At 50.3% G+C, this 17,846-nt stretch overlaps 1 protein-coding gene across 1 annotated transcript; it reads right to left on the bottom strand.

The window, feature by feature from the left end:
- Positions 1-3,987: 3,987 nt before the first annotated feature.
- Positions 3,988-16,981, bottom strand: CTTNBP2NL (CTTNBP2 N-terminal like). Its single transcript, XM_026036124.1, has 5 exons — positions 16,966-16,981; positions 16,735-16,842; positions 8,321-8,551; positions 7,235-7,342; positions 3,988-6,437 (listed from the first exon to the last, which is right to left on the bottom strand). Exons 2-5 carry the CDS (start codon positions 16,831-16,833, stop codon positions 4,968-4,970), a joined length of 1,908 nt encoding a protein of 635 aa, XP_025891909.1. The 5' UTR covers positions 16,834-16,842; positions 16,966-16,981; the 3' UTR covers positions 3,988-4,967.
- Positions 16,982-17,846: the final 865 nt, after the last annotated feature.

Below are 17,846 nucleotides of genomic sequence, written 5' to 3'. Positions count from 1 at the left end.
AGTCACTTGTCCCCTATTGCTCATCCCTTATGGCTGTGGCCTGTCATGCACCGCCGAGGGTTTGTGGTGCGTGACAGCCAGACCCGGGCCCCACGGAGAGGCTCATCCCATTGTTCGGAGCTTTCCATAACGCACTGTGTTTAAGCACGGAAAAAATGCAGACGTTTTGGCAGCAAAATTTGGGCAATTCTGAGAGTGAATCAGAAATCTCCCCCTTCCCGCGACTGAGCCGCCCTCTCCGCCCTGCAGCCTCCGGGTGGAAAAATCCCTGCAGCCGGAGCCGGCCGGGCGCTCCAGCCGCCGCGGGACGGGGGCTCCGTGCAGCCGGGCCCTGTCCCCGTGTCACGGGCGCGTGGTGCCACGCCGTGGGGGTCCCGTGGTGACACACGGGACGGGCCGTTTGCGGCGGGCGGGACGGCCCCGCAGCAGGCTCAGGTGCGGCCCCGCTCTCCCCGCGCGCCGCCCCTCCCGGCTCGCGGTTCATGTTTTCCAGGAAGCCCGGCCTTGTTTTGGTGCAGGGAACATTGTTTAGTCAACAGCGAGTTTTCCTTGGCGCGCGGGGTTCCCGCGGGGCGGCTCCAGCCCTTGGCTCGGTGCAGCCCCGGCCGTGCCCGGCCCCGCGCGCCCGGTGCAGGGCGAGCGCCGCCGCGTTCCAGCCCGCCTCTCATTAAGGCCATTAGCCCAACTGCTCGGGATCAAAGCATTCCAGGCGGGACCTCGGGCTTGCAGGGCRTCGGATCGGCCGGACCCGGTCCCTGCAGCCCCGTTGGTGGCGGGGCCGGGGCCGGGCCGCCTCGCGCTGCCGCTCCGGCTGGTGGCCACGGTGCAAACCCCGTGGAGCTGCGAGGCTTCATCTCTCAGCTAATCAAGCCGCCCGCTAGTCCAAACTTGTCAGCGGKTTGATCCCGGCCCCGGCGGGTGACGGGAGACGTTCCCAGCCCTGCTCGGGACGCGGCCGGCGCTGCAAAAACAAACAGGCGCCCGCGGCCGCCCCCCGCGCCGACCCCCCGCCGCCCGCGCCGGGTCCCCCCGCGCGCCGGGACACAAGATGGATCACCCGCCGGGCGCGAGCCGCCGMCGACGAGAGGCAGCTGTGCCGAGCAGCACCCGGCTCCATGCAACATGCCCATCCTGCCATGCACGGTCCCACCGTGCCCATCATCATGCCCATCACTGTGCCCATCCCAACGTGTCCCTCCCACCATGCACGTTCCCACCATGCCCATCATCTTGCCCATCACCGTGCCCATCCCAACGTGTCCACCCCACCATGCACATTCCCACCATGCCCATCCCAACATATCCATCCTGCCCTGTCCATCCCACCATGCATGTTCCCACCATGCCCATCCCATCATGCATGCTCCCATCATGTCTATCCCATCACGTATATTCCCTCTATGTGCGTCCCACTGTGCACATTCCTACTGTCTCCACTGTGTGCATCCCACTGCACATGTTCCCACCATTCCCACCAAGTGCATTCCAGTGCATATTCCCACCACGCGTGTTCTCCCGTGCAGGTCCTGCTGTGCATGTCCCCCGTGTGCCTCTGTACGTTCCCACGGTGCGTGTCCCTCCATCCTTGTCCCTCTGTGCCCGTATTCCCAGCCTGGCACCTCCTGCAGTCTTCCCGCTCTCGCAGCCTGTTGCAGGAGCCGTCACTGCAGCCCGGCCTGGAAAGTCACTCTAGGGCCTGGCCCTGAATGTGAAGGCGGGAGCAGATCCCAGGAGAAAAAACACTCAGAGGGGAAAAGCTCCGGGATATCTGTGCTCTTCCTGGGTCTCCGTGCTGCAGATCCCAGTAATGTCTGCAAGGAGCCCAGTGGGACATGGCAAGGCCGCAACAAGCAGCGCACGGGGCCCGGCCGACCCGTAGCAGATGCTGCGGCAGGGATAAAATCACAGGTGAAACCGCTTGGTGCCGGGAGCACCAGGAACGCCAGGAGCACCGGGAGCAGCGGGAACGCACGAGGTGAAGCTGCGGCCGCTTCACCCGGGCGCCCAGCCCTGCAGCTGCAGCAGAGCCGGGCGCGGAGCCGGCAGCGCCTCCGCGGAGCGGGACGCGCTCGCGCCCCGGCCGGTGCCGTGCAGGCTCCTGCCGCACGATGGGGGCCGCGGGCCGCCGCCGCCCGCGGCTCGGGCTCCGTGCGGGAGCAGCGCCGGGACGAGCGGGAATTGCCTGCACAGACACGCAGCGAGCGCTGCGGCGGCCCAGGACCAGCCTCAGCCGGGGGGCTGCAGAAGCGGGGCCTAGACCCAGACCTGGGCTCGAGCGGGACRGGGCACACGAGCCAGGGTTCCCCAAAGCTTCGCTCAGGGACCCAAGGAAAGAGCCTGGCCGGCTCCTGGCGCGTGGAGCAGCGGCCGGGCAGGGTCCCGGGCCCCGCTGGCTCCTGCTCCGCGCACAGGAGCCGCAGCGAGCGCCGAGGCCGCCGCGCCGGGACCAACCGGGACCAAGGGGCGCCCGGGGCTCGGGCTGCACGGGAGGACGGCGGCTGAGGCCGAGCCCGCGCCCCGTTCCCTGCGCAGAGCGGGGCCGGGCTGCGCAGGAGCCCGCGGAAGCGGCCGCCGCTCCCAGGTGGGGCCGGTGCCTCCTCCTCGCAGGCTGCTGCAGAACCTGTTCGGCGGCCGGCACGCACAGATAAGGAAAACAGGAGAGCAGGAAAGCAGGTCACGACTGAAGCATCCCGAGGGACGGGCGGCTTGGGAAGAGCGGCAGCTCCAGGGAAGCAGCAGGCCWCGGCCACGCTCCAACTCCAGCCACGTTGTTTTCCTCGGAAAAACGCTCCGAACTGGAAGKGTCCGGGACTCCTCTGTGCTCCCTGGGCCAAGAAGCTCCCCGCACCACAGAGCCTCTGTGCACCCGCCGCCCCGGGCCCAAACTCCAGACATTTAAGCAATTTGCACATCTTAAAAATAAAATCCTTTATTGATAATATGAATGTTTAACATGGTTAATGCCATCAGCTATAAAAATGATTAAAGACTCCAGCTTGGTACATTTGGCTTTACAAATTTACAAGTGTTAATGAATTAATACTAACGTATACATTTTGCACTTCATTATACTCCATTAGCCAGTGACAAACTCTGCAACAATTTTTGCTTATAACAGATGTGAACTATAGAAGAAATATTCACTTGCTTYCACACAGAACCTACAGCAAAAGTTAAATACTAACTCTACGTGTCTTACTGAATTAGTTGGGTTCTTTTTAATATTTGTGCTTAGTTTCTCTCAGAAGATAGGCTACTAGCAAAAATACATTCTTTTGCATCCCCCCTTCCCCTATTATATTTTAGAAGAAACAGTATTCAGTGCATTTCCTAATAAACTTCATTATAGTATCTTTCTATAGAGCTATCGATAAAGAAAGGGGATAATACCATTTAGGTTAGTGTAAAAGCAAAGAAACACGTTAAAGCAGTGTATACAAAAGCCTCGTCCTCAAATGGGAAGTGACACAGGGGCAAAAATCCACCTGCTCCTCAATTTTTAGAATTACTTTCCTCAAGAGAAAAAAATAAAAAAAATATTCCTAAAACCAGAGGGAAAAGTGCTTCCCAAGGAGCCCCTGCTGCTTCTGCCGAGCTCGGTGCCGTGTTCCCGGCCTCGGGATCCCGCCTGTTCCAGCACAGCYGCAGCGTCGGCACCAGCCCCTGGTGCTGTCGGGCCCTCCGGCCGCTGCGGGATCTTTCCTGCAATCGTAGGATCAATTCTGGCTAATAAATACTGGGGAAAAAACAACAAAGCGTCTCCAGCTGCAGGTAGCTTCCTGTTGAGGAACCACCTCTTTTTCTCTCCAATCYTAATAAAATCCACCTTTTCTTCATGTCAGGGAGACCCTCGAGAATAGCTTAAGATCTGGCCGCGTTGTGCATTTGCTGTGTGTGTGTGCAGAGCTCCCTGCGTGTGTAGCCCAGGAGGCAGGGCAGCGACGACGGCGCCRATTCCGCAGCCCGGGGGAGCTGCCAGGAGGCTCCAGCGAGTCCTGCAGCGATCCAGGTCCATCCCACGGGCAATACAGGGGAGCAGCAAAGTTACTGCTTTCTCCTGGAGAAGAGCCCATTTTGCTCTTGCAAAGCACCTGCACCACACGGACTAAGGGTTTTTCTTTTCAAGTAATAGCAAGATCATTATCAAGTAATAGCAAGATCCTTTTCTCAGAAGTTCTATACATGACAGTAGAATGCCTGAACAATTTGAAGTTAAAAGTGACCTGCCAGAAGCTAGAACTTGGCCATTTAAAGCACACAGTCATTTCCAAAGAACACGTGTTACCAGAGCAACAAATACTTCTCTCAATATTCTTTGTCCAAGTATTGATGAGGATGGTACTAAGGCTAAATTTTGCACCAAGAAACTCCTAAAATATCCAGGACCTCTGTCCTAAAGGGCAAAGTGTGGCTGGCTGTGTCAGTCTGGTGGTCACCTTACAGAACTTACTTGTAGCATATTTGCCAACTCATTTCAACAAATGGAAAGAATTAAAACCAGTGTTGGTTTAAACATTCATGACTCACAGAAGAATTCATTTCTGCAGCTAGATGGTTCCCTTCTTGCCTTTTCCAGAGAATCACATTCATATTGCAGGCTTAGTTCAGGCACTTTTAATAAAATGTTCATCTGGAATAAAAAGTCTGCACAAGTTTCTGCATAATTTAAAAGTAGCATTTCAGTCCTACTATAGTTTGAGGATTAGGTCCCAGCACATGATTACGATTCCTGTCATCTCTGATGATTTGCCTGCTGCCATGAGACACTTGAGGCTACTGTATAGCTGTAGTTAAGGTTTCTTCATAAACAAAAATATTTCCCTACCTATTAAAAAAAAGAAAAATATACTAAATGCTTTATACAGACAGACTCTGCTTCTATGGAAATAAATAACATGGAGTGGAAAAACAGTGTCTTAGCGCTAGGATGCTAAGCCGTGGAATGTCACATTCACATTTTCTGGAGACTAGCTGCTCGTTGGCAGGAGTATCTCAATGTCTTTGCCATTCGACACCACCGTGGTGTTAGAGCAGCTACTTGCCACGTCCGTGGGGGCACCCAGGGGAGACGCCTGAGAAGCCGCTTTGGTGACGGGAGCGGGAGCAGCAGGTGACTGAGCAAGGCCAGGTTTCTTTGGAGGAATGGGCGGCGGGTTCCCTCTTTCTGCTCTGGGAATGGTTGGAGATTTGATTCCAGGAGACAAAGGGCTTAGCGGACTGGAAACCTTGCCTGCGCCTGGGGAGTGACCAGACTCACTTTTGGGGCTCACAGCATTGGCCAGGTTTCGATAGTCCGTGCCAAAGGGGGAGCTATTAGGGGAGACTGGTTTAATRGCTCCCTGCTGGCTGGTAAATCTGGAAAGCACCTGAGTGACTGTATTGCGGGCGAGCTGCTTGGCAGCAGAGTTATCTGCTAGAGTCGGAGACAAATCCCGCGACGGGGGGCTCTGCAGACCACTCGCCTGGTGCTCCTGTTCGGCCTGCGACTGAAACTTGTGCCGAGCGGCGTGGAAGCGCTGGTTGATCCCCACCTGGTAGGAGGACTGGTAACCRGGGCTGCCTGCGGAAGCTGCCACCAAGCGCCTGCTCAGCACGGGCGAGGAGCACGGAGAGGGGGTCAGAGAGGACGCAGCGGTGCTGCTGGGGGACAGCGAGGAGGGGAGCTGGGACATCAGGTGCACTGGGGACTCTGTTCTCACAGGAGAACTTCCATTCTCAGCTGCACTCTCCAGGGCGGTGCCAGGCTTATCCTTCTGAGCCGGGTTCTCTGCTGCGCTCGTGTGCTGCAGCTCGCCTGCCACGTGCGTGTCGGAGTCGCAATGGCCRTTGGATTTGGCATAGGAGGGAGCAGGTGTGGTGGGGCTGGGAAACGCGGTGCTCGCAGCTCTGCTGGCGCTGGCGGCGTCTGCTCTGTCTGCCTGCGGACACTCGGTCTGRCAGGACACGGACCTCACTGTGGGACTCTCAGTTGCGACGCTCCTGGACGTCGTTGAGGGCCCTGGCTGCGCGGGCTCGGCAGCATGGTGCTCCTGGCAAGCAGCCTCCAGCTCTTTCAGGGATTTCTTCAAACATTCCACCTCTTCTTTCAGGGCTTTGGTACGGTTTTCCTCCCTGTTCAGCTTGGCTTTCAGCTGTTCTCTTTCAATGTCAAACTCTGACAGCTGCTTTTCTACTTGTGCTTCCATCTGTAAGCCCCGTTTCCTCTTGGATGCCAGCTCCTCCTCCAGTTTACTCACCTTGCTCCTCTCTTTCTCCAATTTCAAGCTCAATTCTGCTGTCTTCTGCCCCTCTTCAGCTGCTTTGGCAGTGGCTTTCTTGCACTCCACTACCAGCATGGAGGACAGCTGCTTGTGGCGGGCCCTCTCCTCTTCCAGCTGGCTGGACAGCTTCTTCTGCTCCTTTTCAAACTTCTTCACTTGGGATTTTTCAAACTCCAACTGGAAGACAAAGAGGGATTGAGAGAAGCAACAAAATCTTCTGAAAATAAATGAAGTAAAACACTCCCCAAACAGAAGGGATTACACTATGTATCTTGGGGAAATTTCCCAGTAAAATATGGCTGTGCCTAACACAAGGAGAGGTTCTTGCCCAAGGTATCTGTAAGAGCCACTCATCATACAAGACTGCCTATCTGTCAACATGTATTAAGAATTACTTACTACTAGTTAACATGTATGAAATTTGATTGGCCTTTACTGCAATACAGGCCCAACTTGTCAAGCACTGATTGAAGAGGCTGCGTGAAGAAAAGCTTCCTTCCACCTCACTCACTTTTGTCAGTCCACTTCTTAAAGGTATTTAGACTTTAAAATGCTGATGCATTATGTATGCTATGGAAATCTATAGTGCTTGGGCAACAGAAAACAGCAGCTTAGTTTTTCATTATTGTCTCTGAATAACCCCATGGATCTTTGACATCTTATCCTGACTTCTCAGGATCAGAGAAGTCTCTACCACTTGTAAGCACAGCCCAATTCTCGAGGATATCCCAGTTTTCAGTCTGAAATAAGTTTTCAAAGCACGCAAGTGCCTACAAACAGCTTTCCTCACTGTAGAAAATAAAGGCTGCTTTTCCCTATCTAAATGTTGAAAAGCAGGAACACCTGGAGGCGGCGGCCCCGGCACTCCCTGTGCACAGGGTGCAATTAGAGCAGGCACCGGGACCAGCCTGCACGGCCGGGAGCGCCGGGTGCCTCTGGCCGCGCTGTCCCCTCTGGCCGCGCTGTCCCCTCACCTGCTGTGTGAGCCGTTCCCTCTCCTTCTCCAGCATGTAGGTGACGTCGTCGCCCTCCGCCGTGTCCTGGGCGTGACGCTGTCTTTCCTCCTCCAGGTCCAGGATCACCTTGCAAACAAACAGGCGCATGAGCGCACGGGGGCTGCGCCGCGGGCACCGACGTGCATGGCCCGCGGGCACCGGGGGCAGCTCCAAGGCGCGTGGAAGGGGCCCTTGGACAAAGCGCTACGTCGCTGTCTCGTGTAGGGAGCCCATTTGTGAAACAAGGCTAGAAAAATGCACCGAGTGCATCTTTGTTCTAGTATGAAGTAGCAAAATTGCATGTTTTTGTCCAGGCTGCAGAACAGCCTTGAGAAGCTACGAGGGATTCCTTGTATTTGCTGCTGGTTATATGGTGCCCTTACCAGAACTCACTGGCAGGACAGTTTTTATGTGTATAGGTGTCACATAAATAAAAGCCAGGAGCAGACAAACTCCCTCAGAACACAGGACAGCGACCTGGGGCATTAACAGGATGTCCTTAGCCCCCATTTCAATGGTAATTGGCACATGGACTCCCCCCTCCTCGGTGTCTTGAGGACTGCAGTGCAAAGTTTATTTTAAAGAACCTTAATTTGTTCTTCCACTTAAGATGATGATGAACTCTTGAAATGAAAATGCTTGCCATAAGGACACAGTCAAGGAGCTCCTTCAGATTTAACACTGAATTACATGAATAATTGAGATTCTATCAATTCAACAACAACAAAAAAGACAGAACATGAGCTTCCCAAGAGACCCTACGGTGTCTCATTTCCAGAATTATAGGCTCCCTCAAAACATGATCACCATGAATCTGGCAGTTCCTCAAGTCTTCCTATAGTTTACAGTTCCAAACATTGCCTGAATACCTTTAAGTACATAGTGTACATTTTGTCAGGGAGAAACAGCAGGTATAGCACCCACACCGAGTGATAAGAAGCTTAAGCAAAGGTGCAAAACCCTTTTAAACACTAAAACTCTCCTGGTATTTAAGTGCTTTTGAAGTTCACATCTTATCAAAACGGAACCATGTTTCTTCTGCACAGCTTAGCTGAAGCAACCCACCTTTCTGTGTCTGCTTTCTGCAGCAGCTAGTTGGGATAACATCCTTTCCTGCATATTCTTGCAATGTTTCATCACCACTTTCAAAATAGATAAGGGATTGGAGCAGACAGGTTGCTTTTCACCATGATTTCCCTCTTTCAGGGTCTCAAAATCTCTCTGCAGAGCCATTAGTGGATCGCTGATATTGTACTTTCCATAGCGTTCTTCAATGAACGTATCTCTATGCTGCGCCTGAAATATAAAAATAAAACGGGCATTTCAATATGCTAAAACCAGCAAACTGGCTGAAGAAAGTCATTTGCAGCTAGAAGTATCTCTCTTGCCCAGCTTTTCCACTTAGAGATAAAGAAATATTAACAGAATATGCATTAGCCTTATCTGCTTAAGAGTATTAAGACAGAGAAAAGCACAAGTAGCTGCACTGATGTCAGCTGATGCTCCTCTTCATGCACAGCTACTTGTTATCTCATCCATGAGTTATGAGTAAGGAAAGAAGGTAAATATCAGTTCCTGCTCACTGAAAGGCTTAATAATTTACTGATGTTTCAGCGGAAGAGTAGTTGTGTGGTTTTCTTGGCTATGTCACCATCAAAGAATTTCATGTTGAGCAATTAAAGCATCTCACTCTCACAATAGCCTATAAATCTGTAACTTGTTAACAAAATCCTTAATATTCTCCACCAGACTAAACAGAGTGCAGCCTCTCAAGAAACAAGATAGGAATGATTACTCTTCTTTCAGTGACTTGCAAGAACTAGAGAAACCCTCAAAGAAAAACGCTCAGAATCGGCCATCCTAGTTAGAAAGCTGTTTATTAGGATATTGTCATCTTATCCTATTACTTTTCATCTCTTAGAAAGACTATTTTGAAGTTCTGGGACATGCAAAACTGAATTTTATAACTAGGTATTAAACTATTTACATTTTTATCACAGTGGTGACAATCCACATGGAAACAAACACCCATTCAACAGAAGACAAACAAGAAGGAAGGAGATCTGAGATTCTCAAGAGTCTCCGACTCGATCCAACTGAACTCCACAAGCTTTAATCACCGAGTTAAGCTGAAGCAAAGCAGTCTAAAGACCGAGTGCTCCTGCAAGGCCCTCGCATTCCAGGGCGTTATTGAAAGCCCTGCTCTGGTGGCGCTTGTGATGGGGCTGTCTGTGGACAGGGATACCTTTGAAACCCAGGACACAAGCCTGACTCTTCTGGACTCACCACAGTCATGGCAATCAGTCCTTACAGGAGGACTCATGCCTATAGTTTTCTGCAGTATGCAGCTGATTCGGTTTTCTTCTGCACAGTTACATTTTTAGCAAGGCATTGCAGCAAGCTCTCGCTCCTCTGCGGGAATTACCTACAACATTCTCCTCTGCCAAAGGCAGGAGCCAGCCCCAGTACCCTTAAACAAAGCCCTTGGCCTAACATGCTATTAGCTTTAAATCAGTTTAATTCCAACGGTACCCTAGGAAGGTACTTTGGGATCTACAGAGCCACATTCTGAGGGTATTTCCTGCACTTTTAGAGCCAACGAACCTGGCGCAAACAAACGCTCTGTGTTTCGGGGAGTGCCCGGCTCCGTGCGYGCCTGCACACACCCGGGCATCCTTACGAATGCAAACAGAAAGCGAGCCACACCAAACCAAACCAACCACGGCAGCTTTCTCAGCATCAATGCAGCGTTCTTAGCAGGAGCCTCCCGGGCTCTGGGCATCCCACGGCACATCCCTAGSAGCAGGAGAAACGGGGAGACGCCGGCTGCGCCTCCGGAGAGCCTTCGTGCCCGGAACGCCAACACCGCGAGCTGAGCACCATCAGCACCTTCCTGGGGACAGCTTTTGGACCGCAAAGAGCCAGTCTGACTAAAACTGAAAGGCAACTCGGAAGCCAGGATTTATTGGAATGATTACTTGCCGAAGTTCCAGTAAACTGCAGTGAAAATGTAAACACTTCCCTCCAGCAGACAAGAGGGATAGTGATTCTCCAAACACCACCCCACACACGTCGGTGCAGGCTTCCTGAAACAGGAAAGCAAATTGCTCTGGCAAAGAAAGCTAACTCTCAAAAAGTTATTCCACAGATAACTTGTGAAGTTCAGGGTTGGCATGAGGTTGCATTTATGCTCGTTGCTCCGAGAAATGTGCAGTCCAGGTCTCTCCAGCATCTCGCTGCCTCACGCAGCTCGGCTTTACTAAAGGGAGGAGGAGAAAACAACAGAGCCTTGAAGCAACAGCAACAAAGCACTGCTTCATGAGGAGCTGACGGGCGGCTTCTGCTCCCACCTATGTTCTAAGCTGCAACCACATAATTAGCATGAAAAAAAMCATGATCATAAGCAAGCTCTATTCTCCGTAGGAACATTTTATAAGTTACCGTGCAACAAAAGAAAGCACCTTTTCCTCCATACATCTTCCAAACATCAGAAACAATTAGGGTTATTTGCCCTATAACGCCAGTTTGCAGGGGTGTTTTAATGCTGTAAGCAAAAAGGAGCATTGCACAAAAGCTGTGATTCCAGATCCTGCTTCCTGTTTCTCCATCTTTCAAAGAAAAGTGGCTATCACTTGATTCCAAGTACATTTGATCTGAGCTTAAGATATTGTTCAAGCTCTGCATACAAAGAAAAAGGAAAAGGAAGGAAAAGATCAGCCCTGGAAATGGGAGGGCCGCCTTGGGTAATGAGCCATCCTGGTTTAATGAATCACAGGAAAAACCACAGGCTTAGGGTTTTTTTTTTTTTTTTTAATAAATGGAGGGGTGGGGAATCTTCACTTACTCCGAAGCATTACAAAAGTGACTAAACCTTGCAACAGATGTGTAGCGAGCTAGCAAGTGACTCAAGCACTGGAAAGTCTTTAAATACAAACTGGAAAGTCCATCCAGCTGGCTCAACTGCTCCGCCAGACRAGCTGTTTTTCTCCCCTCGGCAGAGCCCAGCTCTGTAGTGGTTACTCTCTACAACCACAGGACAGAAACTCTTCAGGCCGGTCTCGGTGCTTCCAGCAGTGCAAGCAAACACGAGGACACCCAGAAGTTCGCTTCTGGACCACTTCTTGCTAGTAAAAAGGTTGAGGAATTGGAAKGCATCAGTTGAGGTCACTCACACCACAGAAACCCCGATTTCTGCGAGCATGGAAGCGCGAACCAGGCATGTTCTGCCCCTGCTCCAGGTCGGCGACGGGCTCCAGTGGTGCTGCATTTAGCTGGGGGTGGCTTGTTTCCTGTCTGGGAAAGAACAAGAAGTTCTTCCTTGCTACTATGAGCAATTAAGTATTTCCCTGAGCTAGCATGACGAACAGATGAGACTATCACAACATTAAGAGCTTTCCGAAGTCCAGCTCTTCTCCTCCAGCAGCCAGCAAAGCATAAACATTTAATTAAAAGTCGTTTAGACTACAAGAAAACTCTTAAACAGATCTCCCTGGACAGGCTGCACCTCGTTTGTGGAAACAAGGCCACTGCTTTGGCCGCCGTGCACGGGGTGTGCGGGTCCGGCCGGGCGCAGCAGCCGCCCTCCTCCGGAATTAAACCCGGCAGAAGCGCCCTGGGGAATTCCTGGTGAGAACTGGGGGGTTATTTTATTCCCTTGTCCCAGAAGGAAAAGGGATTAAAATCCTTTGGATTTAAATCCATCTTAAAAAAAAAAAAAAAAAAATCAAGGGAAAGAGCAATGCATGAGGGCAACTACTGCTAAAACCTCCAATCAAAAGAGTTCAGCGTGTGCAAGGGGTAATGCTCCAAATTGGCTGCCTTTTAGTTCAAATTAGGGTAATTGACCTCTGCTAGTCTGTTTTGAAAAAGGATAATCCTGATTTTATGGAGTAGAAGCAATATCTGAAGCAACTGAAAAGATGTTTCCTGTGCAGACGCGCAAGGCAAAGGGTCTGCTCGGTCAGGAAAAAGCTACTGTTTTCTCCAGGGAATTCTGGACTGTTTTGGGCTGAGTGTTTTCCATAATCTGCTTTTTATTTTTTTAAAGATTTCCTTTTATTGAAAGCTTGTTTATGAGACAGTATTTTCTCTTCGCCTTCAATAATCTTTACAACTTGTTTTACTGGAACATCAAATAGCAGGAATTTCCAGGGCTCATTTTAAGTGATTTTTGGACACAAAGTGGAATATTGCTCTTGCCTATAAATTACATAAAATATTTTCATCCTGGGCGCTGTGTCGTTGCTTGCGCACACACTTCTCCAGCAGGAATCTGCACAGAAGTTCCTCCTTTGGAGGAGGTCTGCAGAGAATGGTCTAATCTTTAAATAGCTGCCTTGAACTTCCTTATTAGCTCCTTCCCCAGAGAGAGATTTTGGACATTGAGACGAGCTGGGGCCACGGAAATCACCGACGGACACGGGAGGAGACGGGTGGGAGCGGGTGCAAAGGCCGAGCGCGGGCRGCTCTCGCGGGAGCTTCAGCTCCAGAGCTGCAGCCACCACCCAGCAGCAACTCCGGCAATCGCCGGATCCGTTTCCAACGCGGACCAGGACGGGCCAGGTAAACAAGAGCGGCCCGGACGAGCGCACGTAACTGCTGCTGCATCCTCCAGGGTTAAGAAATGCTCCTCAACCACGTGCAGCCAAGGGGCTCCTTTCCCGGGAGGCTCTGCCGGCTCCCGGCCGCGCGCTGCCCTCCGCTCACGCTGCACCCAAGGGTGCCCGGGCGCCGATGCAAACCTGGAGCCCTTCCCACATTTCTCTTCCGTGTTCAGAGCCTCTCTGGCTGCTGGGAGGGACCGGAGAAGCTAAAAATATCGGAGAACAAAAGCAAATAAGTGCCCCCCCCCCGCCCCAAAGAGAGGCACTAAGAGAARCTGCATTCCAGAAGGGCAACGCACACCGGAGCCCTGCTAGACCTAAGCTGCTTTGTAAGCCAGGCAAAAAGCCCCATCTGTGAAAGATTTACTAGCATCTGTAGTAAGGTTTTATATTACCGAAGGGTTTTTTTTATTTAAACAAGAGGTAGATTTTTGTTTTAGGGACTGCACCGTAAATTAATCTCCAAGCCTACCGACAAACGAACACTTAGCTTTGCAGCACATTAATGCTGCTTTATAGAGCGGCTTGCTGAATGCAGAACTAAAGCAATGAATAGCCAGCTCGCAGCCATCAATGCAAAACAGGCAATTTACACTGCACGAGAAGCTGGCGAAAGCCTTAGCGCTGAAGAAACAAGTCAGAAAGTTGTTTCCTGTTCTCTAAAAGTAAACAGAACTTCTGTTTACTGGGGAATTCTGATTAAAAAAGTCAGGGGGAGGGAGGGAACGAAGTGCGCTAATGCGCCAGGAGAGATTTATTAAATACCGAGTTGCTTTCAGCCATGGTGAGCAATTCGGAGGACTAATTTGTAGTTCACACATGCAGCCCTTTCCACACGGCAGGGAGGACTGACAGCCTACCTAGCCCTCAGCCATACTTACCTAAGCCTGACAGCCCCTGGTCTGGCATGAATTAAACCRATTAAAACTGCCCAAAAAGGAGCCCAACAAGAGGTGAGATTTGAGGCACGTTCTGAGGAGCACACGGGGTTTTGCAGAGAGCAAAGCTTTGTGGAGGGGAGCTGAAGAGGAGAAGACAAAGCAGCCAACTAAGCAAGCAGCCCCTGAAAAGCCRCTGTCACCGCTTGGTTTGACACTGAGAACGGGGCTGGAGCCAGCAAACAAGTGGCCTGATATCAGCAGGGAGAAGGGAACTATTTTAGGGTTTGTCCTCTGCATGCATGGATTCTCTCTGCTAAATGCCAGATTTTCTAGGCTGGCAGGAGTGACTGCAGACTGTACTAAAGTTGGGTTGCAAGTTCTCAAACGAAGACAGGGAGYCCAGACCCCAGGTGCTCCTTGCAGCCCTGCATGGCTGGTCTCTCCRCAGAGGTTACATTTCCTTTGTCCCATGGACACAAATCCAGCTCCTTTTGGCTAGATTTTTGTATTTATCACAGTGCTCTGTATTTCTCAGGATAGCAGCGCACAGATTAGCCTGTTTTCCTTTAACTACCTCTCACGCTGGGAATGTTTCAGTGGGTGAAGGACTGTAAAACGGTTTCCACAGTTACTGTTAGTAAACAGAGGGAAAAGCACAATGGGGCTTGGATTTCCCTGCGTGCAGATTCTAAATATACAGGAGGGCAGGGCTGAGGGCTTCCTCCACGCAGCTCTGCAGCTACTGGAGCAGGCGGCTACGCCTGAGTGTGTGGCTTCAACAAATGCAGCGCCCAAAGGGCCGCGGTGCCAGCGCGGACTGGGTGGCAGCGCTGCCAAAGCCTGGCTTTGGACGAGAACAACAGGACGCAGCTGGGACAGCTACCATGCTGAGACCCGAAACAACCAGCGGGGAGAAATCGCCTTGTCCTGGAGGTGCTGATTTGGTAGCAAGGGTGTGTGGAGCCAGAACCAGCTCTGGTTGGAAGGAGACATTGGTGCATCTGCCACAAAGCACAGGAAAGCGCCAACCTTGCATTAACTGTTTCATTCTGGATGGTGACCCAGCAGAGGTCACAGTTTCATTTAATTTCATTTAATTTCCTCTCAGCTACGTGTACCTGACAAGTTATGTTAAAAGGGTATTTAATTGCATTACATTCTTCACGCCGGAGGGAGCCATAGGTTAAATTTCAACTGAGAAGATAATAGCACTGCATTATTCACAGGTATGCATTAAAAAGCTGCATTCTGCAATTGTATTCTTTTCCTTCAAGCTCTGTACTTAGGTATTTACATATTTCAGATTGCAATATCAAAACTAGGTATTTCTATGTCATGAGAATGCAATATCAAAATAAGAATGATTTCAAGGTAGCCAAGAAAATGGCAAGTCTACTCTAAATATCTAGTCTAAGAAATAAGACTTTTAGTACACCACTTGGACAGTTTAGTTGCCCCCATTCTCAAGACTGAAAGCAGAGGAAAAATACAGTACTGCTTCAACATACTGAAACTGGCTATTAAAAAAAGTGGACCAACATCTAGAATATTCGCTCAGCCCAGAAGAGGATTTGTGCACAYCAAACTATAAACCCGAGCGAGCAATACAGCGAATTCCTAGTGGATGAACATTCGAAAAACACCTTAACAATTCTCCTAAAGACACTTTCCCTTCACTACATGCAGCAGGACAGGGGTGTCATTATGCCCTTCAGAAGGTGCCTCAGACAGCCCCATGTCAGTGCACCCGCAGAGCAACAGATCTGGCTGCAGTGACAAAGGGAAGCCCGTTTGGGATGTGAGATCATCGCTGCGTTCACATAATCGCTGCTGTCAGGGCCCGAACAAAGGCCCAATCTCAGAGGCAAGACCAACACACAAGTGATTTTGCAGATTACAATTAGCTTCTTCAGCATTCAGAAACAAGCTGGAAGCCTGTGCAAATCGCAGTGTGTGATTAAAAACACATGAAGTTTAGGAAGCTGATGAGCATCATTCCCTCAGCTGCTATCAAGCGCCGCGGTCGTCTCCCAGAGGTTCAYTGCAACCAGAAAATCCTGATCCTGGAAGGATGAAATCCAATCCAGGCGAGCAACCAAAACCTGCACATGCGCTATTGCTCCTGACCATCAACACGTGGCCAGGGACACAACAGGCCTTCAATCACCAGGTACAAAAAACAAGGAACAAGAAAATTACTGAACAAAAGGATGTTTTTCCTAAGGGTTCTTCCCGACTCCAAGAGCAGCCTCGCATGGGCCATGTCTCATTCAGCACTAGCCCCACGAGGGCTCCCAGCCTGTCCCGTCCCTTTGCACTAGTGTCACCCACTGTCACCCACGCAGGGGACCCGATCAGCCTGAAACCATCTCCTTGCTGCGCTCGTTTTTGCTGGTAGCAGTTCCAAGGCTAGTTCATTGCAAGGTTACATTAATGCTTGTGCCAGCAAAAAGGAAAAAAAAATAAGTAGCAGGTCACAGGTCTGCTTCCCTCAGCAAGCGTGCCAGATTATATTGGCTTAGTATGACAGAAAGCCACGGATGCTTTTTTTAGAGTAACGTTATTCTCAGCAAAAGACTAATCTGATCCCTCCTGCTGAGGAGACATTCTGCTTTAAAAAGGCCTCCTTGCTAACGAGCACAACCAAACTGAGCCTGACCGACCCTTTTCATTTCTCAGAGCAACATAAACGCTCAGTCCTTTATCAGAAAGGATGAAGSGACAAGCTGTGGCAGCCAGGGACGCAAGGGGTTAATGCTACGAGCACGGAGGGCTGCCTCTAAACACTGAAATGTTCTTCTTGAAACCAGCTTTCAATAACGAATTCCAACATGTAAAGTGATACAGAGCATTCATTATCTGACACTGCTGATATTAAGATGGAATTCTGACACTAATAAATCTTTGCCTCTGAACTTTACCTTGGATGCAAGTATTTTGCAGAACCTACAGCAGTTCTGTTTTAAGCACCATGGAAACAAAAATGACAACATACCTTCAAGGCTTCTATGACAAGATCTCTTGCTTCTAATTCTCCCTCAAGAATGCTAAACAGCGTCAGTAGTTCTGGTTTGCTGAGTTTTTCCAGATTCATCCTGAAAATCTGAAAAATAGAAGATAGTTTACTGAATATTTATATGAAACTCAGTGCTAAGTATGTCCATTTAGMGTTGGCGGCCAGTTTGCCTGCACTACCATTCGTCCCGAGGGCAAGGGCAGCACGCACCAAGCAAACGTTTGCTCTTTAACCCCCAAGATGAGCTGCAGAAGATCCATTTTCCACCTTTTCCCAAGGGGTCTCGGACATATGTACACCCAGATGGTGCAGGCAAAAAGCAGGGGCTAAAGTGACAGCACAATATTCACTGAGAAGCAGCCAAAGTTAACAGGAGARGAAAAAAATACGGATCCTTACGAGCCGTAGAGCTCTGCACTGCACATCTGGAGCAGGCAGCTGCAAGCCCCACACTGAACTTCCTTGTGTGCTCTGCTCGGGCAAATATGCTCAAGTTCTAAAACCACTACTGAAGAACGACGATTAATGCAGTCTAAACTGGGCCGTCTTCCACAAATTTAATGGTAAAGTTAACATTTCAGGTCTATAAAATGCTTTTTAGGAATGCCATTATGCATTACTTATGGAACAGGCTCAAACTGTTCTACGAAAAAATCAATGCCACAAGAAACACAGACATTTAATTACTGTTCTTTCAAGCTGATTYGGTATCACCATCGGTTGTGAAATACAATTTAATGTCCGCAGCAGGAGGAAGGCCCTTCATTTGAAACTCGCATAGGGGAAGCTTGTTAATTTTCTGTACCTTAGTTTGCTGGCACACTTTGCCTCACCTAGTGAGGAGCCTTTCTATTATTTTATGAACAAAAGTAATAATTTCACTGATTTTCATGAAGCCCAAGCCCCTGAAGCAAATGTACCCACTCTGACGGTCCTGTGCCATGCAAGACAGTCATCAGACAGGCCTTTCCACCGTCCAACTCCTACCTGCCTTTTGCTCTTATTAATATCAACCAAAATAGTAGGGGATGAGCAAGCTGTTAAGTGATGATTGCCTCTGTTCTACCAGCAAAAGATAAGAGGTCAATTTA

This window comes from Nothoprocta perdicaria, unplaced genomic scaffold (genome assembly GCF_003342845.1).
Source record: "Nothoprocta perdicaria isolate Ctin4 unplaced genomic scaffold, notPer1 scaffold_170, whole genome shotgun sequence".
Lineage (NCBI taxonomy): Eukaryota > Metazoa > Chordata > Aves > Tinamiformes > Tinamidae > Nothoprocta > Nothoprocta perdicaria.
The sequence above is the reverse complement of the archived record's forward strand: the minus strand, read 5'-3'. Positions and strand labels throughout refer to the sequence as shown.